Source organism: Lathamus discolor, chromosome 3, assembly GCF_037157495.1.
Source record: "Lathamus discolor isolate bLatDis1 chromosome 3, bLatDis1.hap1, whole genome shotgun sequence".
Classification (NCBI taxonomy): domain Eukaryota; kingdom Metazoa; phylum Chordata; class Aves; order Psittaciformes; family Psittacidae; genus Lathamus; species Lathamus discolor.
In genome coordinates this window covers 66,209,507-66,234,604 of record NC_088886.1, presented here as the reverse complement: position 1 = coordinate 66,234,604, position 25,098 = coordinate 66,209,507, and the positions used below count along the sequence as shown (strand labels likewise).

The 25,098-nt window shown below is 46.2% G+C and overlaps 1 protein-coding gene across 6 annotated transcripts in view; it reads left to right on the top strand.

Moving 5' to 3' along the window:
- The window catches only part of AGAP1 (ArfGAP with GTPase domain, ankyrin repeat and PH domain 1), a 327,080-nt gene that overhangs the window by 47,489 nt on the left and 254,493 nt on the right, over positions 1-25,098 (top strand). For 2 of the 6 annotated variants that reach the window (XM_065669644.1, XM_065669643.1), the window contains exon 1: positions 15,053-16,691. The exons of 3 other annotated variants lie outside the window; for them this stretch is intronic. In XM_065669644.1, the coding sequence (XP_065525716.1) occupies positions 15,593-16,691 (1,099 nt within the window). In that variant the 5' untranslated portion in view covers positions 15,053-15,592. Of the gene's footprint in view, positions 1-15,051; positions 16,692-25,098 lie in introns of those variants that run through there. One more of the 6 variants, XM_065669645.1, reaches the window with a different exon arrangement.

The window sequence follows — 25,098 nt, the reverse complement described above, 5'->3', positions numbered from 1 at the left end:
TCCTGAAAGCTGTTTCTAAGCAGATGAATGGGAACAGCCAGGGTTGGTTTCGTGCCTCACCCCGTTGCCTTCTGTGATCATATGGTTGGCTCTGTGGACAATAGCACAGTAGTGTATGTTGTATACCTGTGTGTTAGGAAGACCTTTGATGCGATCTCCTGCCATATACTTAAAACACAAGTTGGTGAGATATGGGGAAGGAGTCAGCAGTGTGCCCTTGTAGAGAAGGCCAAGTGTACCTGGGACTTCTTAGCAAGAGTGTAGCCCCATGGCCAAGGAAAGTCATCCTTGCTCCCTCTGTTTAGTATTCCTGAGATGATAGCTGGGTAGCTGTGTCCTGTTTTGGGTTTCTGAGCAAGTACACTGTTATACTGGAGTTAGAGGGCTGCCAAGACAGAGCTCATGCCCCTAACCTGGGGTGAGATGTGAACTGGGTATGTTCAGCCTGGCAAAGGGAAGTGTGATACATCTAAGAGTAAGAAGGGTTTGAACAGTGCATTAGAGTAGTAGTTCATCTTCAGAGGTCCCATCCAGCCTCAGGTTTTCTCTGACAGTATGACTGGGGAGAGCAGTGGGGACAACAGCTTGTTCTTAAGCTGCTAGGCCCATGCTGTTTTCTGATAGGTGTCTTTAATATTTTGGGTAGCTTGACTCAATGCTCAGCTTTAAGACTGAGAAACATCTTGCACACAGCAGAAACCAAGCAAGAAATCTAGATACATTTCTGCTTTTAGAGCCTGTTTAATCAATGTCAGAGCATTTTAGGAGTTGAAGTTACATGTTATTTGCTTTCAGTAGGAAATTCCAGTTGCATTAAACTTTCAACCTTGCCTCCCAAGTAAAAAGCATATTTGGCTGTTGTGTTATATCCAACAGCTGAAGTTCAGTGTTGAGTGGTTGGGTTATGGAGAAGAGCATGAAACTCGATCATGACTTTGAGCTCTTGGGTATCCTGTTGTTAATTTCAGAATTATCTGAAAAGCAAGTTAATTGTTAGCTCCAGCTTTAAGAAACAGAAATAATCTGAAGTTACCTGTCTAAATACCTACTTGGTGTACTTGAAGTGTCCCATCACTCTTCTACAGCTATTATTCATTAGCTCTTCGTTGACATGGTGCATGAGCATTCTGCCCTGTATAATATAAGGATATGTTCAAAAGCTTACTTGGAATTAAGAAGCAGACCTTTTGCCAACTTTGCTGTGTGAAAACTTGAGCAGTAGGGATTTGATGTTAATAGCAGATTAACAGCCTTAGGTCTGATAAGTTAAATTTATAGGAATAACTGCACTTCTTTCAGAAGATAGATCTTGCTGTGATTAGAAGGAGTGTCAGCCAATCCTGTCCATCTACAGCAGGTTTTTAACATGTGAAAGTCTTGTAGTATTAGTACAAACTAATGTACAAGGGGAAGGACTTAACAGTGCTAGTAAAGGTGTGAAAGGCTACCCAAGTGCAAAGGGTACTCCGGTACTGAATCACTAAGGCTAAATCAGTATGTAGCCTTCTGCACCCTCACTGCTGCCTTTGGGACAGAATCATGGAATCCCAGCCTGGTTTGGGTTGGAAAGGACCTTAAAGCTCATCCAGATCCAGCCTCCATGCTGTAACTTGTAAAAAGTCCTATGAACAGTTTGAACTCTTCAGCTGATGGCGTTCTTCTCCATGTGCTGGTTTAGTGGGACAGCAGTTGCAATCTTTCTCTCTTAAGTAAATTCTTCATGCTGTTTCGTTCCCAATTGAACAATGACAAAGGGACAGGTTTTGAGGTCAGGAACATGCTCTTTCATTGCTATCAGGTAGGTTTGAATTGAATTAATTTCCTATGTAACCTGCTCTGGGTGGCCCTGCCTTGGCAGGGGGTTGGACTGGATCATCTCCAGAAGTCTCTTCCAGCCTTAACAATTCTGTGATGCTGTGATACTTTCCTAGACTTAAAACCCCGAAAGACACAAAAATACCAAACAACCAACCAAGAAAAAGATAAAATCAATCAACCAACCCCCAAGCCCACCGAAAAGCCGCAACCCCCCCCCAGTTTCTTCAGTGCTTAGAGTCATTGTGCCCATAAGCATGATGGGCTCTTTGTTGCCATAAAGCCATAGTCCAAGCTAGAGGTATATGATGACTGATCTGCGCTGAATGTTTTGGACATTCAGTATATTGTATTACCTAGATAAAAGGGTGCAAGTAAGGCAATAATCACTTATGATTTTAGTTTTCTTTGACATCATTGTCATCCTTTTCCAGCTTTCAACTTCGAGTGTACACATCTTAAACAGTCAGTGTCAGCCTAGTGATTCTGTATGCAGGAGCTAGCAGACAAAATGGACTAAGCTTGCTCTGATTGGGATATATTTGCTGTGCCTTAGCTGGTGTGAGAGTTACTTGCATGGCTAGTAACTAAAGATTTGTGAGGGCTTATTGTGCTGCTGAGGTCAGAATTGTATCTACAGAATGGTTCAGGTCAGGTTGGATGGGGCTTAGAGCAACCTGCTCTAGTGGAAGGTGTCCCTGCCCTTGGTAGGGGGTTGGAACTGGGTGAGTTTTAAGCTCCCTTCCAAACCAGATCAGTCTGATTCAGAATAATTTCCCAAATTCACTGGATTTCAAATGGCTTCATAGTTTGGATAAAGGTTTTTCACAGCTGAAATATGTCTACTTCATAACCTTTGTTATGGCATTTGGGTCTTTAAACATTCTTCAAAAGTGTTCTGATTTATACAATTAAGAACTTTACAGGTTAATTTAAGCCCCAAACATCTTGAGAGTGCCCAAATAAAAAAACCTGGTGACCTTCAAATGAGCTTACTCAGCTCATCTGTGTTTCAGTGAGCTGCTGAAGAGTGCTGATGTGATTTGGGGGTTTTTTCCTTCCTTTTTTCCCCCTCCTCAGAAATCCTTTTCTTCTCTTTCTCAGATGCTTGAAGTTAGAGGGAACATGGGGAAGTTTTATCAGTATTTGCCCATTCTGGCTGTGCATACAACCCAAAATCTGAGACCTAATGGTAGTTGTCCCAATACTCATACTGTTTCCTGCAACAAGATGATCATCAAGTATTGAATAATCATTAACAGAACTTGCTGCTCATAACTCAGTTACATGAAGTGACTGTTTGCATGCGTGCAGCGACTCTGCTGCAAGCAGTGCCAGTTTGCTTTATTCACCTCCTGTGGTGATTTATGTGACTCTTGGTTACATGCCTTGGCTGAGTTGTATCTCAAGTTGTAAATGGAATGACTTCTAACACATTTTACAGTATCTACTATTCTAACTGCTTGATGTAGTAAGGATATTAATAAACCTGCATAACCTATTAAGTATTAATGGAGATGGGCTGTGCAGTTAGAGATTAGCATGTGAGTGATTGTATAAGAGTAGCATACTGTGTATTTGGTTCGGAAATAGATACCAAGTGTTTACTGGGGTTTTGTCTTGTGGCATTGCCTGCTGAAATAACATTTGTTTACATGCTAAACTTTGGACTATGTAGTTATATTGTTAAAAGGTATAACACTGGAGACTTATGCTGTGTAATAACAAATGGGAATCATAGTGCAAGCAAGTGTGTATGATGTAATATGACTACAGAACTGTTGTTATAATCAAGAGGGCGTAAATCATCCCAGTAAGAATTTACTTCTGGTCAGTATCTGTTGGTATTTGGGTTCACAGATGCCAAAAGCAAACTATTGAACTTGGACATAAAAGCTGTAGTAGAAGCTTAAGGAGCATACTTGAAAATCCTTTCCTGATAAGAAGGGAGTCAATCATAGATTTTTCAAGGTGGACAGGACTTGAATTGTTGAATTCATTTTTGACATATCGCATTCTCTGTATGCAGGAAGGCAAATACATCACCTGTACAGCTTTCATCTGGTAGCACTAATCTTTACTTAAAAGCAGCCTTTTAATCTTCAGCTTCAAGACATGGGTTTTCCTCTTACTTGCCAGGCTCTTCAGGACTTTAGTTCACAAAGCTTATTTCATATTATAACTTGAGAAACTAGGAAGGTAATGTCTGCGAAGTAATCTGGAGCGTTAATAAATGCTGTGATTTCAGGTTAATGGAATAGCTCACAATAGGAGCAGCAGAGTACTGAAGTTCTGCAGAATGCTTTTACAAGAATTTACTCCAACCCCTGCCTGAAGTATAAAGGCAAGTTCATGGGAAGATGCAGCATCATCCTCATGCAACAATTTGCATGAGCCAGTCTTCAAGTGCTCATTGTGGGCAGTGTTTTGAAGTGCTACTGAGTAATTGTTGGCTAGAGGTCAGAATGCTTGCTAGCATCACTAGTGTAACTGTTAGCTTAGGCTGATGTGGGATGAAACCTGTGTTTTGGAATCAGAAGAAAGATGCACTAAAAAAAACCCAATGCAAAACCAACTGTGGAAGTTTGGCTCATGCATATGCAGTAGACTTCAGTGATTTAATGCTAGCGGTATCTGAAAGGTTGTCCATTGACTGGCTGTCCAGCACACTGGTTCTTATGATGCTTCCTTCATACAGCTACATGTGAACCTGTATTTGTTTAAGAAGCCTTGCTTTTCAATCCTGGGATGTCTTTTCAGTTAAGCTGCCTGTTAGAGCTCTGAATATGAGGTATTGAGAATGAGCCCTGTTAGATTCCTCAGGGTGTAAATGCTGTAGTATCCAGCATGGTTTCTTTGCGTTGTTAGCAGGAGAGAGTGTGGAGATTGTGTTGTCAGCGTTACCTTTCTCTTGCCTGGGTCAGGAGTTACAGGCAGCAGTGTGAGCACCATTCCAGGTACATTTCAGTTGATGTGGCAGAATTGAGGAATGCTAGATATCTTTACTTTTCAGATCAATAGTGATGAGTTAAGTATTTATAACTTGAAAAGTGGTCTTCAAAGTAATTCTTCTGCAGAGAATTCAGTTTAGAATGACCAAAGCAGGCCAAAGTTACCAGTTTTATTACCAATACATAATGCAACACTGGAGTAAGCTGGGGTGTCTGGTGTGGGACTGGAGGTGTAACTGAAGGTGAGTGATTGCCTTTCAATCCTGTGCTTGTGTAGAAATGGAAAGCCAGGAGCTGGGGTGTGTTCTCCCTGACCTGGTGAGGAATGCACTGCATAACTTGAACTCTTCTGAATGCTTGACCTTGCTGGATGAGTTTGACAACTCCTCCTTGCATCTAGAGAGTTATGTGATGGAATGATGTGCTTATCGTAGCAAAACTGGTGTAGAGCAGAATGTAGCTAACATATAGCCTGAGCTCTTCTCAGTGTAGTCAAGTGTATTACATACATTAGTTGGCAACAAAAAAATCCTGGGATGTTGTTCTGCATAAAAGTCTGGAAAGCATACTTGAAGTTAGTGCTGAGATATACCCAAGGGTGTTAACTCAGAGCTGTCTGTACATCTATTTAGGCTTTCCATGTGGTACCACTGATGAAACAAGCACTCGAGGGAAGGTGAAGATGCTTTCCATTGCACCATGTTAGTCTCTGAGAGAAAGCTGAAAAGAGAATTTCTTTGAATAATGCTTCTGTTACCTTTCCTTGAGGAATTGAAGGCCTTTAAATGAAAAACCCTCTGAGCTGTCATCCCTGCCTGGTCCTAGCAACAGTTAGGATTCTTTTGCTTAATAGGCATTTGTCATCTCTTAGAGGCACATGTGCTTATAGTAGCCCAGGGTGGCTTTCTGATGCGACAGCAAGTCAGTATGTAAGATTTTTCCATAGATGAATGCATTTGCCAATAGTGTTTCTCCCACTGTTGTAGTGTTCTGGATCTCTTGAAATTCACCTTTGATTCCTAAATATAAAAGCTTTAATAACAACAGGAAAAAGAATGTTTTCTCAACTTCTCAAGCTGTGGAATAGTGGAACAATGCCAGTGCTGACAGGGTTATTTGACTTCCTTACCCAGGTGTGCTGAATACTGTGCTTCTCATGAGTGTTTTCAATGGCTCATGTAGAGACTTTGCTTTTATTGTGATGTAAGAGGTTCAGGAACTTTAGGATACATGTATAAGTCATCCTTTTATAAGCTGTTCTTAAAGTACTTTAGATGTTTACCGCTGCTCTGGAGCCAAGCTGAGAGAGCTGGGCTGGTTCAGCCTGGAGAGGAGAAGGCTCCTTAGGGGGAGACCTTAGAGCAGCTCCAGTGCCTAAAGGGGCTACAGGAAACCTGGAGCAGGGCTAGATAGCTCTAGATGCTCTATCTACCCTTAGCTTTCTCTTGTTAAAACTGATGACGGTATTTGGCTCATGGAATTACATGATTTTGAGATAAATAGCGCAGGTGTTGTGGGAAATCTCTTTATCACAGCCATCATGGAGAGCCCCTAGCACCTCTAGGAACTTTGGCCTCATAAAACTGTCTCTCACTATCAGCTGTGTAAGAGAAACCTCAGTAGTATTAAGGTATTTATAACAAAATAGGCTGAAGCTGCCCTTTAATGTGTTTTCTGTGTTGTCAACACAGAATCCAAGAAGCAGCCAGTCACAAACTGAGTAGGTTTTGCTGTTTGAGAGGAACTTATGTTCAGCTACAACTGTTGTTTTCCTTACCTGGGCTGGAGTAAATGCAATGTGTAGTGAAAGCAGTGTTAGGTCAGGTGCTAGTAAAGAAGAGCAGCTCCTGCTTCCCGTTGAAATGACTCAAATTCACTTCATTTATGTGTGATTTGATTTCTTTTTAAGGAATTTTGATCACGTGCCTGGATTTTGAAGTATCAAGCTCCTGAACATGGCTGAGAAGTGTTTCGTAAGAGCTGCATCATTGCTGGCCTGTCTGCAGTATGGGAAACTTCTGACAGGGATCTCCATTGATTCTTCCATGTTCAATAATGTGTTCATGACAATGGTATTTCCTGAGCAGCTGGGCTTGCTTAGCTTTGGAGCTGCACCAGGGAAAGCAAGGAAGGGAATTTTCCAGCCCCCATCCCCCTTTTGTGTGTGTGTGTGTGTTAGAAAATGATGCTTATTTTCTTATCCTGTTAATGAAATGGCATGGAAACCATTTGAAGAATGGGAAAGGGCGAGAGCAAAAGTGGAGGATAGGGAGGAAACATCATGATTTATAATCTTATGTGTGACGGAAGGGCTGGCTTCAGGAGCTGGCTTTTCCTTTCAGAGCTAAGCTAATCAAAATTCATAGATAAAAGTGTGTTTCCTCATGGTCTCTTGAGTTAATCAGTGCTTCTGTTTCAGGCAGAGCTTCTGGAGTGATAAAAGATGAGTCTTCTACATTAAAACTGCTTGGTAGGACTTGAGATAACAGCCAGATTGTCCATCATAATGCTTCTTGCCAGCCACATGAAATAGGGTGTGAAACGGTGTATCTGTAAGGGGGGATTTGTGAACTTACTGAATTAAGATAAATATATGTGTATTAGAAGTTCCTGTAGGAAATCTCATCAATGGAAAATAAGGGTGTTCAGGTTTTAATCTTGCATTCAAGTAGTATCTGTGTCCATTACATAGAGGCAAACTGAGCATACAGAAAGTGCTGGAGGCACTGGAGTGCTGATATTTCATAGCATTTTCCTGCTGATGTAAACCTGTGTTTCAGATCTCTGCCTCCTGCCACCATCCCCTGCTTAACACTCCTGCAAATCTGGAAGGGGAAACCCTTGAGCCTCTTAAGCTTCCTTGGCTGCTGTCTCATGGTATTGCACCTTCTGTGTAGCAAGGACCTCAAGGTGTTTTCCACTGTCTTGTGATATTTAAACGTGTAAAAGGTGTGCAGGATTCATCCCATGGCCTCTTGTAGTGTTACAGAAACAAATCTCTGTCTTGGTGGTGTGTGAGACATGGTCTGTTGTGTCAGAGGAGATCAGAGCAGCACATGCAGGTGCTTGTAACTTGTTTCTCAATTCAAACCTTGCTGCTCTGTGGAGACGACTGGTACAGGAGAGCAGCTGACTGTGTTCTCACACCTGATACACACTGATCTTGAGTGCTGTTGGTGCTGAGGAGGTGCCGAAAAGCTCGCTGCTACCAGCTGGTGTGGTCTGTGTAGTAGTAAGCACTGTCAGCATCCAAGTAGAGTAGGGCCTGCAAGAGCATGGTCCTGGTGTGCCTGTGTTCTCCTAGGATGTCTTGGATGGCCCTGGCCAAGCCTAACCCAGCCAGAGGGGTTTCTGTGCTGGTTCAGGGGTTTTTAGTTCTATTTTCTTACTCTCCACCGTCGCGTCCAGCTTCCAGCTTCCTGTGTCCTGTGTTATTTTTGACAAGTCAACTCTTGACAGACTCCCAGGCCTGTTATTACTGGCTTGTACATATAAGCAGCTATTATCTGTCATGGGGTGCATTTCGCAAGACTGATTTTCTGGTCTAATTCTAGCCTTCTCTTCCCTTCCTTCTTCCAAATACGTGGTAGTAGTTCCATTTTCTCTGGTGGCTGTGTGTGGAGCTCACAGAGATCCACACGCTACAGACGGAAGTGTAAGTAAACCTGAACTTGACACACACATTCATACTGCGTTGTGTAACTTCCTGAAGCCAAAGAAAAGGGTCTGTGGTGGGTAAGAGAAAGGTTTGTTCCATGGAATTTATGAAGGGTGGAACCAGGCTGGAGCTGCAGAAGTGGCAGAGCCGTAAAGCTGAAGGTAGTTGTGCAAGTATAGCTGCTGTGTAAATCAAGACTTGAGAAAGCTGCATATGAATTGAAGCTGGTTAGGTCTGCTGACTTGCGTAGTGTGTTTTACCATCTCATTCTATGTATTTCAGTGCCCCTTTGGATCAGGATGTAGTTTTCAGAAAAACACTTATACAAACCCATGATCTTTGTATTTGCTAAATCTTTGTGGCTGCTTATCTCCAGGATGGCTTGAAAACACCACTACTCAGGTTGGTTTCATGTTACCATAGAATCCCAGAATGTCTTGGGATGAAGGGACCTTAAAGCTCCTCCAGTTCCAACCCCTGCCATGGGCAGGGACACCTTCCACTAGAGCAGGGTGCTCCAAGCCCCTGTGTCCAACCTGGCCTTGACCTTTAAGGTCCCTTCCAAGCCAAACCAAACCAGTCTGGGATTCTATGTTAGCAGCTTGAGTTAAAGTGGAAGCTGAGTGTTAGGATCATTTGGGAAGTTGATTGCAGGGCTGCAGAGTGTTAACACTTCTCCTTTCCCCAGCGGAGCAGGTAAAACTGCAGGTAACTCAGTGCTAACATTGCAGGGGCAGGGAGAACTTGTAGCATCTCTGCTGTGTTCCTTAGGGTGATGGTATGCTGCTTTAGTGCCTGCTGCCTCAGTTTTAACAGCTAATGTTTGCCTATGAAGTGATGTGGTTTCGTTTTATACTGTGGTCTGCTTCATCTACAGCCCTTGACTGGAGTTTGACGAGTCTATGTGAACTTTCAGTCACCAAAATGCTGGGAGACAGCAGAGCACAAAATGGGGTGGCTTTAATATTGGCCATTCCATACCAAAGGCCTTGGGGGAATGCAAGGATTATAAACCTTGTTAATTGTGCCACCTACACTGGGCAGATTGAGCACTGTGAAGGTGCACACTACAGCTCTCAGGGCAGGGTGCTGCATGCTTCAGTAGTCCTAAAGGATGAATGAAGGGAAAGTATGTTTTCTGTGGTTTACTTCTGCCTGCTGTGCTGCTTCAGTTACATTCTGGAGCAGCAGAAGCCTGTGAGTCTTGCGTCAGATGATGTGACCTACAAAGATCTGTACTTAAAATGGGACGATGAATCCTGTGGACTTAATTCTCTGGATGTCTGTTTGTTTGGTGAGTTGATAACTTGGGACTGTCCTGTTTTATTCAGTAGAAATCCAGCTGCAGTAAGGTGTTTGCTTTTAAGCCGAAGAGCAGCAGATGGATAAGTGAAATGTATTTATTGTAATGGCTCCAGCAGCTCAAAGCAGAAAGGGGAAGGATAATCTTAGTCATGCAGAAAGAAAATGAAGGTTTTTCATGCTTTTCCCCTTTAAAAAATGAGATTTTGTTCTATTCTTTTAAGTAAATAGCAGTGATGAAATCTGCCACACTTGGACATCAGAAATCATGTGCAATTTAGGGCTTGCTTGAAGCTGTCCAATAAGAGAATTCTTTCAAAACAGTATCTTGAGCATGGATCATGGTAAAAACCCAAGAAGATAATTGATTTAACTCTATTTTTCCCATTTAGCCTTCACTCATCTTTACTGAATGGCTATGAGTCAAAGGTGTTTCATTGTTGTATTTCTAGTATAAAAGGATATATTCTCATGAAGCATGAGCCTTTTAGGCTACATAAAGTACATAATAGGTATGCATAAGAGGTACAGTTTGTGTCGTACATAATAGGTATAATCTGAGTGAAAGGAAGTAGTATTATCCACACTTAGGAATTAACAGGACGAGTACTGTACACTGTTATCCCATATGGCAGAGTAGCCCCGGCAATGAGGCACATCACCTTCCTGGAGCAGCAACACTGACCTCTTGAAGTTAGAAAGCACACAGAGTGTTTGTGAGGAATTGCTGTTGGAGTTCAATTTCTGTTCCTAGGACATGTGCTGCTTCCATGTATGTGACAGCTTCTGTTGTGACCCCCTTGTGAGATCTCTGCAAGGGTATGAGGCCCATTGAAATGTTGCCTGCTTTGAAGGGGCCTGCTGCAACCTTGTTTCCCTTCAACTGGAGACAAGCAACCATTCTGTTTCTCTGCTGGTGAGACACAGATTACTGAGTTGCATTTTTACTACACATCCCATCACCCTTATTCCCTTTCCTGCTCAGCATCCAGTGTTTTTAGGGCAGGAATGTGGTTTCATTGTGCTGACAGTAAGATCATTATTGATAGCAAATGCTGACTTCTTGCTGGTAGCTTCTATTCTCTGTATTGTTGTGAAATGTCTGTTCGTCATCTTAGTAAAGAATTGCCTACAGTGAATTCAGGCTTGTTTTAATGGACAAGTGCACAGTGACAGAAGAACACACATCAGTGGCTTAATGCAAACCCTGTGGCTCAAGAGAGACCGTGAGTTTGGTCTCTGTATTGCCGTTACCCTCCAGCACAATGTTGTTTTGGTCCAGATGCCTGCTCTTGTTTTCTCATTGAACTGATCTGTAATGACAAACAGTGGATGGAGCACAGTATCTCTACAACAGAAAAGTGAAATCACATCTGAATTACTCTAAGAAATGTTCAGGTGACCTAATTTAGTCTTCCGTCATAGTTTTTTATCCAGGAACAGCTACTTGGAATGATGCTGTCTGCCTGGAGTGATGGAGTGTGCAAGAATGTGAAATCCAGGAGTCTTTTAGCAAAGAGTTCTTGGGAAAAGAGAAAATGCAAAGTGATGCAGGGAAACTCCAGAATATGATTTGGGATGGGAATCAATGAATGCTGCATTCACAAGTGCTGTGCTCCCTCTGCATTTCTCCTGATCCTAGTTTTAATCCCTCTTTTTGTTTTAAGCTCATGTATTTTAATTCATGGTCTCATTTTAGCAGTGCATTGTCTTGCTACCGATGCAGCTGGTACCACAGCACTGGGGTTGTAAAGCAAAGCAGGCAGTGATGGCACAGTCCCTGAAAGATTGTCGAAGCATTTTAAGATGTATCAGACACACCCACGTTACCTATGTTTCACTGCAGTGATTAAAACCAAGGATTGGGTTTGTTGCTGAAGATGGTGATACTGAGTTGCAGTGGAGTGCTCCTCTCTTGGGGAACAGCTTTAGCATCAGGCTGGGTTTTGCTGCTTGGATGGCAGTGTTGTGCATGAGCCCATGTGAAAAAGTCATAGACTCAACCAGGCTGGAGAAGCCCTTTAAGCTCATCTGGTCCAGCCATTACCCCAGCACTACCAAGGCCACCACTAACCCATGGCACTGTGTGTGAACACTTGCAGGGACGGTGACTCCAGCCCTGCCCTGGGCAGCCTGTTCCAATGCCTGAGCACCCTCTGGGGAAGGAATTGTTCTTCAGCTCCATCTAAACCTGCCCTGGTGCAGCTTGAGGCTGTTTCCTCTTGTCCCATCCCTTGTTCCTTGGGAGCAGAGCCCAGCCCCTCCTGGCTCCATCCTCCTTTCAGACAGTTGTAGGGAGTGATAAGTCAAACCGCTATATTCTGCATAGTCAAAAGGCTTTATGTTGCCTGTAGAAACACACTGGGGGCCGGATCTGTTGCTAATAGTCTGCAAAGCAATGTAGGTAGGCTTGACCTCAGCAGTAGAATGACAAGTGGCAATTCTGACCCTTTAATGGCTACATTGAATGGAGGAATCATGACATTGCTTTTAAATGTGAATATCTTTGAGGGTCTGTAAGAATTTGTCAAGCAAAATCCTTTGGAGGTATTCTTTGTCCTTGGCAGAAGGTAGCATATGATTTGCAGGTGTTTGGTTAGGTGGGATAAATGAAGGGTGCATACTCTTGTGTCATCAGAGCAGTGGACCTGGCATCTTCCAGAAGCCCCATCCTTGGGGGGTGTGTGTGTGTGTGTGTGTGTGTGTGATACTCGGTGCTTCCAGCTGCCTGCAGAAGGAAAGGTAGCTGGGATCTGCTGCCGAGGGCCCTTCAGGACACACAGCGTGGGCTGTGAGCCAAATGACTTGTTTGGGTTGGCTGCTGTGGCCTCTGGCTGCTCTTGTCCCAGGGCCTGAGGGACTTCTCCTGTTCTGGGACCGGATGGTCTAATGCATAATGTGCTAATTGCATAATGGGAGGAGTAGTCAGGCAGGGGGAGTGTGCTGTTGCTGCTCAGACTGCTCAGGTCTTGCCTGGTGTGGGCTCAGTGAAGCAATGCTGTGCATGGACTCCAGGCAGAATCCCTTCAGTGAAGGTACTGCATAGGTCTCCATGGTAGTTTTGGACAGAGTATTCAACATGAAGCCCATGGGCTGGTTCAGCCTGGAGAAGAGAAGGCTCCTTAAGGGGAGACCTTAGAGTAGCTCCAGTGCCTAAAGGGCCTACAGGAAACCCAATCTGTGGTTCTATTCTGTAAATTATGCCCCTCCTCTGGGGCCAACTCACAACAGATTCCTTAAAGGTGGTGTCCTTTCTCTCTCCATTGGTGAAGCAAGATGACAGGGCCTGCAGATGATGGGGTATGGACTGCCAGCAAGAGCAGTTACGTTACAAGAAGTCTTATTTCATAGAATCGTAGAGTAGTTAGGGTTGGAAAAGACCTTAAGATCATCCAGTTCAACCCCCCCCTGCCATGGGCAGGGACACCTCACACTAAACCATCCCACCCAAGGCTTCATCCAACCTGGCCTTGAACACCGCCAGGGATGGAGCACTCACAACCTCCCTGGGCAACCCATTCCAGTGTCTCACCACCCTAACAGAATAATTTCTCTGTTATATCCAATCTAAACTTCCTTTGTTTAAGTTTTAACCTGTTACCCTTTGTCCTGTCACTACAGTCCCTAATGAAGAGTCCCTCCCCAGCATCCCTATAGGCCCCCTTCAGGTACTGGAAGGCTGCTATGAGGTCCATAAGAAGCCTTAGAAGTCGCAGGGTAGCAAGCTGTGATGAGTATGCAGCTCACCAGAGCATATGATTTGCTCCTCCCCGTGGAGGAGCTGTTGCAGCACCTCGAGCGGATGAAGGATGGAGTATTCCCAGCCTGCAGCGCCGGGACCGGGGCAGAGGCCGGGGGATGCCCCGGAGAGGCTGGCAGGAATGTGCGGGCTGTTTGCCTGCGGCTGGAAGTGGTTCCTGGGAAGGGGTCCGTCATCCCGGAGGATGAGAAATGGTCGATTCCACTCCTGAAAGCGGCTCGCTCTGCTGGAGAGGCGCGCTGGAAACTGCGGCCCGGAGCCGCTGGAGCCGCAATGTCGGCGCTCTGCGCCGTGGTTCTCGGGATTTGCATTCAGTTAGTGTGTAGTTTGTAATGATTACTCCCGGATTTCTTATTTAGACCCGTGTTCCTTAACAGGTTCTGGCACCTACCTTAGAAGTACCTACGGGAAATGGCCTTTGGGGGTGGCTGAGAAATGGGAACATCTCCTGTTGTTACATGGTAGCGAACCACATTTAGGAGGAGCTGCAAACTGTGTTCAGGCTGGTCAAGGGAGAGCTTAGGTTTGGCTGGTCTTATGGCTTTTTCTTTAAGGTGGGTTTTGATCAGGTGTCTGCTGAAGATATGCAGAATCCCAGTCTGGTTTGGGTTGGAAGGGATCTTAAAGCTACAGGCCCTTGGCCAAAGCCCCTTCCCAGGTTTCTTGTTGGCCCCTTGAGCTGCTCAAGGATTTCTTATGTATCTTCACTTCATTTTTTGTGTACTTACTGCTTTTGAACCTTATTGGCATCGGTAAGAGATGTTTGATTGTAGGTTTGGAAGGGCTGTACAAAGCAGTTGAGGGTGCTTTTTGGAGCTTTATTTTTGTTAATCATGGAACCCACAAACTATTCCTAATATTTATTAATCTCCTGTGTCTGCCATCGGGGCTTTCGCAGGACTTTTTTTCAGTGTTGGCATCTCTTGGCTGTTAATTACTTCAGCAACCCTGATCTAGCCTCCTGGAGCATTAGCAGGATGGGTGTGAAAGGAGTGCATCCAGTTCAAGTATCCAGTCAAGGCAGTGCTCAAGGCCAGGTTGGACGGGGCTTGCAGCAACCTGCTCTAGTGGAAGGTGTTCCGGCCCGTGGCAGGGGCTTGGAACTGGATGAGTTTTAGGGTCCCTCCCAATTCTAAACCCAACTGGGATTCTGTGAAAAAGGCTGTGTTGCTCTCCAGTCATCCTGCATCCAGGATCTTGGGATGTACAGCAGGGTCGGCTCTGATGCTGTTTAAGTCTTGGTTTAAAGCTTGCCTTGCCTTCGCATGGGTCTGCATGGTGCTGTTGCGTGGGCAGTGGGAGTGGTGGGTTTGGAGGAGGGAAAACAAGCGGTGCACTGGCGCTGCCCTTCCTCCTGGCTGCACCCGGTGCTCCCTAATGCCGGCCCTCCTTGCCTTGTGTCTCGTCGCTTCCCTCCCGCTCCTGTGCGGGCGGCGCTCCAGTCCGGGCCTTGGGCGAGCCACGGCTGCCGCTGCCCGCCCGCCCTGCGCTCGCCGCCGCCGCCTGCCCGCCCAGGGGCGTGCGCTTGGGCCGGGCGCTCCGGCACCCGCGGCGGGCGAACGGCGGCGTTTGCGTTCCCAAGCGGGCCCCCTTGCAGCCCCGCCGGGGCAGCGAGGCCGGCGCTGCCCGCTCTCCCCCAGCCTGCGGACGGAACTAATCGGATTTACCCGGCGGAGGGGGGGAAAGGAGGCAAGATCCGCAAACGTGCGGTAAACAATGAAATCGAGGGTTGCTGCTGCTGCTCTAATCCCTTGAACACCGGACAGTGCTGCTCCCCGGCAATGCATTTCGGGATCCGCAGGAGGATGCATGCGGCCGCGGCACGGACGTAGCTGCTCTCTGGATGTGTCTCGGAAGGGGCTGGATGACGGCTGCCGCCGGCGGGGAGCCGGAGCGGGGGTGACCCCGCCGCCGGCTCCGACACCGTAGCGTGGCTTCAGAACCTATTTCTATTATTAATATCATTCTAATCGGGTTGCGGTGTGTTGCGGTTCTGCGTTTCCAGTCGCGGTTCCAGCGAACCCACGTCTCTCCGACACCTCCATCTCGTTGCGATGCCCGCGCTGAACGCTGCCGCCTGAAGGGAGGAGGGCAGCGGGGACAGACATGTATCTTCTGGACAGCAGCAGCGAGCCGCCGGCCGCCGCCGCCTCCCCGGAGAGGATGCAGCGGGGCACCCCGCAGCGGAAGACCGTGTACCGCATCTCCGTGACCATGGTGAAGAAGGAGCTGCTGGCTCCCGAGAGCGGCCATCCCGGCCCGGAGCTGCCCCGCCGCGGGCGGCGCGGGGGGAGCCGTGCTCCGGGCTCCTCCAGCCTCACCAGGGCCGGGCTGCTGCTGGTGGAGGAGGAGGAGGGCGAGGAGGAAGGCGAGGAGCGGGACCGCGTCCCCAGCCCCTGCGGCTTCCGCACCTTCAGGACCCTCAGCACGGGGCAGCTGGAGCTGGGCCGCCTCAAGGTGCCGCGGCGAGCGGGGCCGCCCTTGCCTGCCGAGCTGGCCCTCGGCGGGCCGCGGGGCAGCCCTGCCCCGGAGCGCGGCGGGGAGCCGGCGGACACCTGTGGCGGCGGGGCCGGGCCCGCGGCCTCCCCTGCGGACGAGGATGTGGGGCCGGCGGCCCGCGGCCCGCTGTCAGGCCGCTCGGGCGAGGCGCCCTCGGCGGAGCGGGGGCAGAGCCCCTGGCGGCAGCCGGGCCTGCTGCGGCGGAGCTTCAGCTTCAGGCACTGGAGCGGCGGCGGGGAGCTGCCGCGGGCGCCGGCCCGGGTGCGCCGGCACAGTAGCTCCGGCTGCCTCCCCGCGCCGCCGCCGGTCCAGGGCGGGGGGGCCTCGCCGTCCTCCGCCGGGCCCCCCGAGAAGCGGAACACGCTGGATGTAGGCGAGGTGCTGAGCCAGGCGGACCCGCTCTCCCAGCTGGAGCGCTGGGAGCGGAGCAAGAGCAAGAACCGGACCCTGGATAACAGCGACCTGCAGCGGCTCTCGGAGCGGCTGGGCCGGGAGGGCCCCGCCGCCGCCCACGAGCATCGGCTCCTGCGGTTCTTCAGCGGCATCTTCGCCCGCAAGGACGGCACCTCCGCCCTCTTCGGCGGCCCCCACGGGCGGTCCCCCCGCAGCAGCTTCTCCAGGTCCAGGGCTTATTTCAGCAGCCTCCGGAGAGCCACGGTGGACATGCAGTCAAGCTCCGAGAGCATCAATGGGTCTCCGCACAAAGGTGCCCTTCCTTGTCTCATTCGAGGGGCTGGGCAGCAATGGGAGGTGATGGTGGGGGGGGATTTGCTGCAGAGCTCCGCATCGGTGGTAAGGGATGCTGGGGTGAAAGGACCTTTTTGCATGAGGAGGCGGAGTTGTGGCACTGGGGTGCATGATTGTTGTATGCAATAGTGGGTATGGCACGTGTAGTAGTGCTTTGCTTGGCAGCTGTAGTGAGCTCAGGTTGGGCTCTGTGTCTCCTGAACCAAACGGTGCTCTCTGGGTTGATTGATTGTGTGTTCTAGCACAGCTGAGTGAGACGAGTGTAGCTTGTTTAATTACAGAGTGGAAGCTAAACTCCAGCACTAGTGTATGTAGGTCACTGGGTGGCCCAGTGCTGTGCAGCAGTGGGACTTTCCCCTTGAAGAAAGACTTTTGTCATCCTAAAGGTGGGTTATGGTGGTCAGAAATATGCCTGCTCCCTTTCGAGTAGCAGGAGTCAATGTGTGGTAAATCCTAACCCACTTCTGCCACAGAAGAACGTAAACCCAGTGTGCTGTATTTGTAGACACAGACACAAAGTTGGAAGCTGTGGTCTTTGAACTGTTTTTTATAGCTGTGTACAAATCTAACTAGTCAGAGTGTTGTTAGTGCTAGATGGAGATGGGGTTGGAAATCCCAGGCTTTGTGAATCCCTAGGATACAAGGAAAACTTGAAAGCGACCCGTACTGTGGGGTGGAAGTGAGAGCTGCCTAGCTGCTTGCTGTAAGGATCTGAAAGGATCATGGTATCATTGACTGGGACATGTTAAACCAGAAATGCTGGTTGTGGAGCTTCGCTGTAAGATGGTGTGCTTGCTTCCTAGCTGTGCTCTTCAAACCTTTAATAGGTATCTGTGATGAAACATTTAATTAGAGTAGCATTTGAGCACTGAGTGCTTATCGAAGTGGCAAATGATGTGTAAGTTGGTGCTTTTCTACAAGGCACGGATATAGCAGAGGATGCTGTTGAATTGGGCTGTGTGGTTTATTGCAGGGAAGCAATAGCTGGAGATGCTTCATGGTGCTACCAGCCTGTTATGGATCCAGAAGTCCTGCTGTGAGTGGAGCGTGCCTGGAGTTTGACCACAAGGAGCAAAGCCAAATATTTAGACCTAGCAACTGAAGATTGTAATATTTTATTGATGTAGAGGCATTCATGTGGGCTTATAATAATCTTGACGGAAACCGTGGTCTGACCTTGGTTAAAGTTTGAGGTAACCACAACAGAGAGTTACTTCATGCAACTATTTATGCCTGTCCTGCGCCAATTTGCTTCCGCTGTTCTGTGAAGCACAGTCATACATATGCACGGAGCACAGTCCTTTTGGCCTCAGATAAGTTGAAGACTTCAGTTAATCAGTAACTGTTGATATGCAGCATTAAGATGTTCCAGAGACGTTTTCCCTTTATATGCTGCTGTCAAATTTAGCTGGTAACAGTAACTTTGAGGCTTGTTTCCCATAAAATGCATCCTGGATCTGGAGATGTGGCTTCAGGTTGGTGGATAGTGGCTCCAGAAAGCCAAGTTTAAACTAATTGTTCTTTAAGTTCTCCGACTGTTTCTTAGGAAGAACAGTTTGATGAGATACTGTGATTAGTATGCTTAATACATTTTAGTGTTAAGATTGCAACGAGCTCATATTCAGCCAAGACTTCTCCTTCTTTTGGTGTTCATCAAATGGGTGTGCTCTTGATGTCCATTGCCTGGGTTTTGGAGTAATCATGGAGACACAGGTGGAATCTTTATTTTCACATGGGTTTTCTTGCCAGGAGCAAAAAGAATGTTTATTACATGAAGCTTGTTCCCCTTGCACTGTTGATATGTTGTGTGTTTGCTGCTATGCACAAGTTACTTGACTTTGCACTCCCTATACAAGGCCTGCATAAGGTCTGTAGAGAAAGCAGAAGCTTTAAACAGTGTGCCTTGTTGGCATTTTCAACTTGAAGTAATCACTTAGATATTGCAATATGTGCTTCTATGATATTGCTTGTTCCTAATTACCTTTGCATTGGGAAGCAGGGAGTTCAAATGCTGAATTCCCACCTAAGGTGAACTACAGTTCCTGTGTTGATCCGGTTTCTTTGGAAGTACAAGTTAACTGTTAACAGAAGAAAGCCTGAAGGTACAGGTGGGGAAGATGCAGTGGCCAGTCCACTGCCTGGAATGCTGTGGGTATTGTGCGTGGTCTCCACTTCTGTGAGGTTTGCAACACATTAATGTAGTGTCTTCAGGACTACGGGGCAAGGTACCTTCATGGCTGGCTTTGTGTTAAGAATATGACAATGCTTTAGCCTGATTTCAAGTAGCTGTTACACAGCAGGCTAGTCCTGTACCAATGTTCCTGCTCTCATAGTGGAGTATTTTTCCCTCTAAATATCAAAAGATTAGTTTTGAAGTTCACTTGTCCCTGATTCCAGTAGATTTATGTCATGGTATTCAACCTGTGCATTCATTTATTTGAATCTAGGAAAGTTCTTATATATCTACTGTGCAAAGAAAAAAAATGGGAGAAATCCCCATAAGCTTCAAGGGAAGCAAGGGAAACTATTTCTGCCTTAAAACTATTTAGGAGAGTTAAAGGGAAATGTTGTTCTTCATCTGAGCTTTGTTCCCCTCAAAGTATTAATGATGTTTTTCATGAGAGGAGCTCTTAACTGCTCTGTTGGAGGAGGAAGGTGGCTCTGGGGCAGTGGTGTTTTAAACCAGGAGCTTCTTCAGTGGTTCTCACTTGTTGCTTTCGTTTTAAGTTGTTTGAATAACCCCTCTTCAGGATATATTAAGCAGATTTGTGACTCAGAATTGTAGGCTATCAAAAGGAGTATCATTATCATATGATAAACTGCTCTTTTGAGGTTTTTCCCCCGGAGGAGCTGGTTTGAAGCTCTTATCTCAAATTCTCTGCTGTTTGTAGTCATGGGAAGTAGAGGGGAACTGATGAGTGATCTCTGGAGGCCTCCAGTCTTTTCTCTGAGCTTCACTTGGGATAATTGTTTAGTTCTGTGTCGTCTCTTGCTTGCTACTGTGGTATGGTCCCTACTCTTCTGTGCTGCTGGTATTTCCTCTCAAAGCAGCAGCCCCTCAAAGTACCTGTGCACTCATGTGGGTGAGCAGGCAGAGCTTTGGAGCACATGAAATTTGGCTGCTATGATGCAGATGTGTTGGAAGTGAGCCTGCATAGTTTCCCATTTTGTAGCTGCAGGTTTTTGGTGCTGTGCTAGTATGAGCACGTTCCTTTTTCAGTACTGGAGAGTCCCTTTCTTTAATGGACTTAAAGTCTTCTAGGACTCTTTGAGGTGTTTTGGCTGTTGTGAGTGCAGTCTAGATGTTATGAAAACAGAATCCAGCAGGTCAATAGATTGCAATTGAGAAGTAGAGAGAAGCGCTGTCAAGCATTGTGACCGAAGGTTTATGTTAGTTATTGGGTAGGTCTTGTGTCAAGAAAAATGAGTGCCAGCTGCACTGGCACAGCCAGATGATTAAGAACTGGACTGGTATTAAGGTCATGGCCTGAATTAGAGATGGATTAATGTTTGCACAATATTGGAGCCTATGCCAGATGCTCCAGTCATGGTCTTTGTTTTTCCTGGTAAAATTGAAAAGAAATGTAGAATTTCACTGTTGCTCTATATTAACTCAATAGTTGAATGCCTGGTGGCAGGAATGGGAAACTTCCTTGGGACAGATCACTGAACGCTTCTGTACAAGTGTGGTGTGGGCATTCATCTCCATTCCTCACCAACCAAGCTCTGTAAACTGAGTTAGCGTCCTTCTTGTTTTGCTAGAGACCTGCTGCTTGGTTGTACCACTGCAGGTAACAGTATTGTGTGGATGTAGTGAAGCTCGTGTAGGTGACCAAACACAGTCTGCACAGTGAAAAGAACCATTTAAAACATGATTTCTTTTCTTCCTTTTATGCTAACTACTTGTCTTGCATCTGGGGGTGCTCGGTGTGACAGGAAGGACCAGGTTACTCTAGAACTGTTTCCTAATCCTTGTAAGCCTAGAGTTAACAACGGAGTTTGGGTTTTCCTGTGAGACCAAAGGAAGGGTTGCTCAGAGTTGCTGCTTCAGCCATTAGCAATTCTTGACTGGAGGCGATGGTCAGTTTGCTCTGGAAGATGGAATCACTATTCCCAGATGCTGAACTCTTTTTCTCTTTAGCAGTTAAGCAGCCAGAACTTAAAATCACTCTATTTGACAAAAGAGCATTTCCAAGTAGTATGTCACATGCTGTGCAGCGTTGTTAGTGTTGCGTTCAGATCTTGGCCTCTTGGATCACCACTGAAGAATCACTTGGGTGTATTTGAAATGAACAGTTTGGCCCTTCCCTGCCAAGCTCACTTTGAGACTGCTGTGCTGATGACCACTGGTAGTTTAATACTGATTGCTCGAGTGCAACTATGCAGTTACCTAGTGATTTGTGTAAGGTGATAGCTGACATAGCATGTAACTGCAGTTTTCTTCAGCATGGTTGTAGCCTTAGAAATAGATACTTGGGAAGCAGGGAGCGAGCACAAATGTCTTTCAAATGCCTGCATGTTAATTTTCACTTTGAGCTGCATAGGTTTCAAGAAGAGGTCATTAATGCAGACTGTTAATGTAGTAGTGTTGCTTTTGATAATCAGTGTTAGGATTTCCCCTAGGCAACCATGGTAAACACACAGGGAAAGGCAGTTTCTGCCAAAAAACACAGAATGGGTTTTTTCATGTGTGAGGAAAAAGAGATGTCAGTATATTGAACTTGAGAAACTACCATCAATTTTGTTCATGAAAAGCATCCAACATAAAGCTATTATCTTGATGGAAGCTTAAAATAGGCTGTTAGCTGATTCTGATGTTTCAGACTGGTATATAATGACAGTGTTTGACAAAAATACTTCTGCTTTATTGACAAAATAGTACCAAATGTTTTCATCTTCCTACAAAACAGGCGACAAATCCCATCAAGATAATAAGCACATAGCGCAATGTAGCTTCCTACAGGTTGTTTCTGCTATGCACAGAAGACATTAGTAAAACTTAAATGGTGGGGTTTGGTATTCCTTGAGTTTTTCTATGGGGAGAAGGCAGTGGAGGGGTGCCGAAGCTCATGATCTTCAGTATCAGCTGTGATCCCTTTGGAACAGGCAGGGACTTGGGGCAACATAAGGGTTGGTTTCTGTCACTGGTCTTAAGCGTTGGTCAGTATAATTTGAAGGACTACTTGTGGAGTGGGTTCAGTGAAGTTAACATTTAGCTTCGTGGTTAGTACTTGTTTTCATATGTTTTGGGTTACTTTGAGGTCGCACAGATGAAGATGGAAAGGTCACTTGTCTGAAGTCATAACACAGCGTAAATCTCGAAGTGTATTAAGACATTACAGAAAGGTCTTTATGGGGAACCCCCATAGGATCTGGCCGTAGTGTCAGATCTAGTAACTGTGATTTATGATGCAGGCCCATCTGTATTTCCTAGTTGTAAATACTCCACTTGGGTGGTACACAAAGTTAGGTCTAACTGATATGGGAGGTGCTATAGATTACTTGAAACCTATTATTTGTGCCTTTATTTTTACTAGCTTATAGAGAGAAAAGAAGCATTAAATGAAGAATTCAGCGATGTCAGCTCTGGTTACATGAGACAGCTGTTATTTTTAGCTGAATTGATGATGACTTTCAGCTTCTGAGCTTGATGAAGTTAATTTCTGCCTTGGAGGTATTTATTAAGTAATGTGGAAGTTTCTGAGAGAGATCCCATTGTTAGCAAAGGGTTCTTGTTCTTCACAGTGCGATTTGAATGCCTGTGAGCTACACTTCCATTTTCTGAATGAAGCCCCAGAGCAGATCTTTACTCTTGGAAGTGTTAGGTGCTGATGTTTTGCAACTTAGATACGAAGGGGAGCTCAAATACTGTGCTGAGTGCTGCCAACTCCTGCCACTTCCAAGTTATTTATAATACCTCTTCATTCATTTGCATTTATTTGTCAGTCAGCTTGTCTGGCTGGTTTGGTAGAGAATCTGCATTCCTAAAAATACTCTTGTGCTTGTGTTGGACTCACTGTGTATGTACATATATATGGATGGGTTTTGAGAAGAGGGTTCTCTAACACTAGTACAATTTCTTAATGTGTTACTGCCATGCAAGCAGTTGCTTAATGGCAGTGCTTGTGAATTAAATGTAAGGGAAAAGTTACTTCTAAAAGTGAGTGCTAAGCCTCTTACTGCAGCTGTATTTGTGGTTGTATTTGTAAGGAAATGTAATGCATCTATCAAGATGAACTCAGTCCTTAGTTTTCCTGATGATTTATGTGGGTGCTGATGGTACGTGGGTCTGGAGAGGATGGTGTTTCATCTTTTTTCTTGATGTGAAAGTAACCGTACAATCCCAGACTGGTTTGTGTTGAAGGGACCTTAAAGCCCATCCAGTGCCAATCTCTTGCCATGGGCAGGGACACCTTCCACTAGAGCAGGGTGCTGCAAGCCCCTGTGTCCAACCTGGCCTTGAACACCGCCAGGGATGGGGCAGCCACAGCTTCTCTGGGCACCCTGTGCCAGCGCCTCAGCACCCTCCCAGGGAAGAGCTTCTGCCTAAGAGCTCATCTCAGTTTCCCCTGTTCTGGCAGGTTAAAGCCATTCCCCTTGTCCTGTCCCTGCAGTCCCTTGTCCAAAGCCCCTCTCCAGGTTTCCTGTAGCCCCTTTAGGCACTGGAGCTGCTCTAAGGTCTCCCCTTCAGGAGCCTTCTCTTCTCCAGGCTGAACCAGCCCAGCTCTCTCAGCCTGGCTCCAGAGCAGAGCTGCTCCAGCCCTTGCAGCATCTCCATGGCCTCTTCTGGACTCGCTCCAGCAGCTCCACATCCCTCTGGTGTTGTTGCCCCACATTAATGAGTTACTGCTTGTTCTCACAGTTAAGTGGCACTTCTTTATTTAGACTGAGCCCCCAAAAATCAGTGGCCTTTAGCACCACTGGTGTTGCTGTGATGGAGTATTCTGGCAGAGCTGATGGTCACACGTAGCTCCTGAAAACCAAAGCCTTCTTTGGGATGAGCGTCAGAATGACATACTGCCCGAAGCATCTCCTGCTCTTCCAGGGCTGTTACTGTGCTTGGATCAGAGTAGACTGCCTGGGAAACTGGGATGTTGACCTAACTGTTCCTTATGCAACATCCTAATTCAGAAGCTCTTGTGTTCAGCAATACAGAAATATTTATGTTGGCAAGGCAACAGCTCTTCTGTCTTGATCTCTGTGTCCTGCAGGGAAAAATCTTACTTCGTGCTCCTGGACAGTGGAAGGTTTAACTCTTGTGTGGTTCCGATTGTTGAAACTGTTACAATGGAATGTCCTGCCATTCAGGGGATTGTGCTCAGTGCTTGGAGAGACATTGAGGTTTTTTCTCACCTGACTTCAGTTGAAAATCACCCATTTAGGCTCATGCTCACCTGTAGATAGTTGGTGTCCTTGTTCAGGCTGCTCTTCCTCACAGTTCAGTGTGGCAGATCATTACTGGCTGTCACTGGTATCCCTTTCACTGTGTATATCCTCTCATCCCCTCCACTTTGGCTGCCCTGTATCTCCATTAAAGTACTTCGTTATAATTCCGGTCTTATGGTTTATTTCTTAGTTTACTTTTCATTCCTTTTCTAGCCCTTTTTAGAGAACCTTGTCCCAAGTATGGTACAAAATACATCCATACAAGTAACTTTTTCCAGCCAATCCATGATTTTGCACAGTTTTCCATGTTCATTCTGTGAAGATAAAAGTGGTGTTTTCCACTACAGAGCTGGAAGAACCTAAGTCTTGTTATCTAGTGATAGTGCTCAGGTGGGAGACAAATCCATTTCCCTGTGCAGAGACAGCAGGTTATTGTGCCTGTTTCTGGAGCTGGCTTCAGACTTTGGTGACTCCAGATGCTGGACAGTGTAAATCTCAATATGACATATAATATGGACATAACATTCCTTTTCAAACAGGGATGATTTTGTGGTTGGTCAGGGAACACACTGGTACCATGCCTCCTAAAGTGTGTGGTGAGCTGCTATCGGTGCCGGCACGTAGAGTGAGTTGAAGTATGAACATATCTTCTTCCATAGGTGTCGTGGTTTAAATGACTGCTACTGCTGAACCCAGGACAGTATGTAAACCTCTGAACTATTCTTACAGCTTTGCTAGTCTATCATCTTTCTATTTCCCACCTTTAAGAAGCCATGCAAATGGGCTGCTAGTTCCCTAATCCCAAATGACTACTTAACTGAACCTGTTGAATATCTGTTGCTGCTTTGTAAATGGGGATTGCTCTTTGCTGTGGAAAGCTTTTGCTGAAGTCTTGTATCTCCACTGAAGTACTTTGTTGTAATTCCTGGTTCTGAGTTACTGGCGGGGCTTAAACTGTGACAGAAGGCAGGCCTGATTTT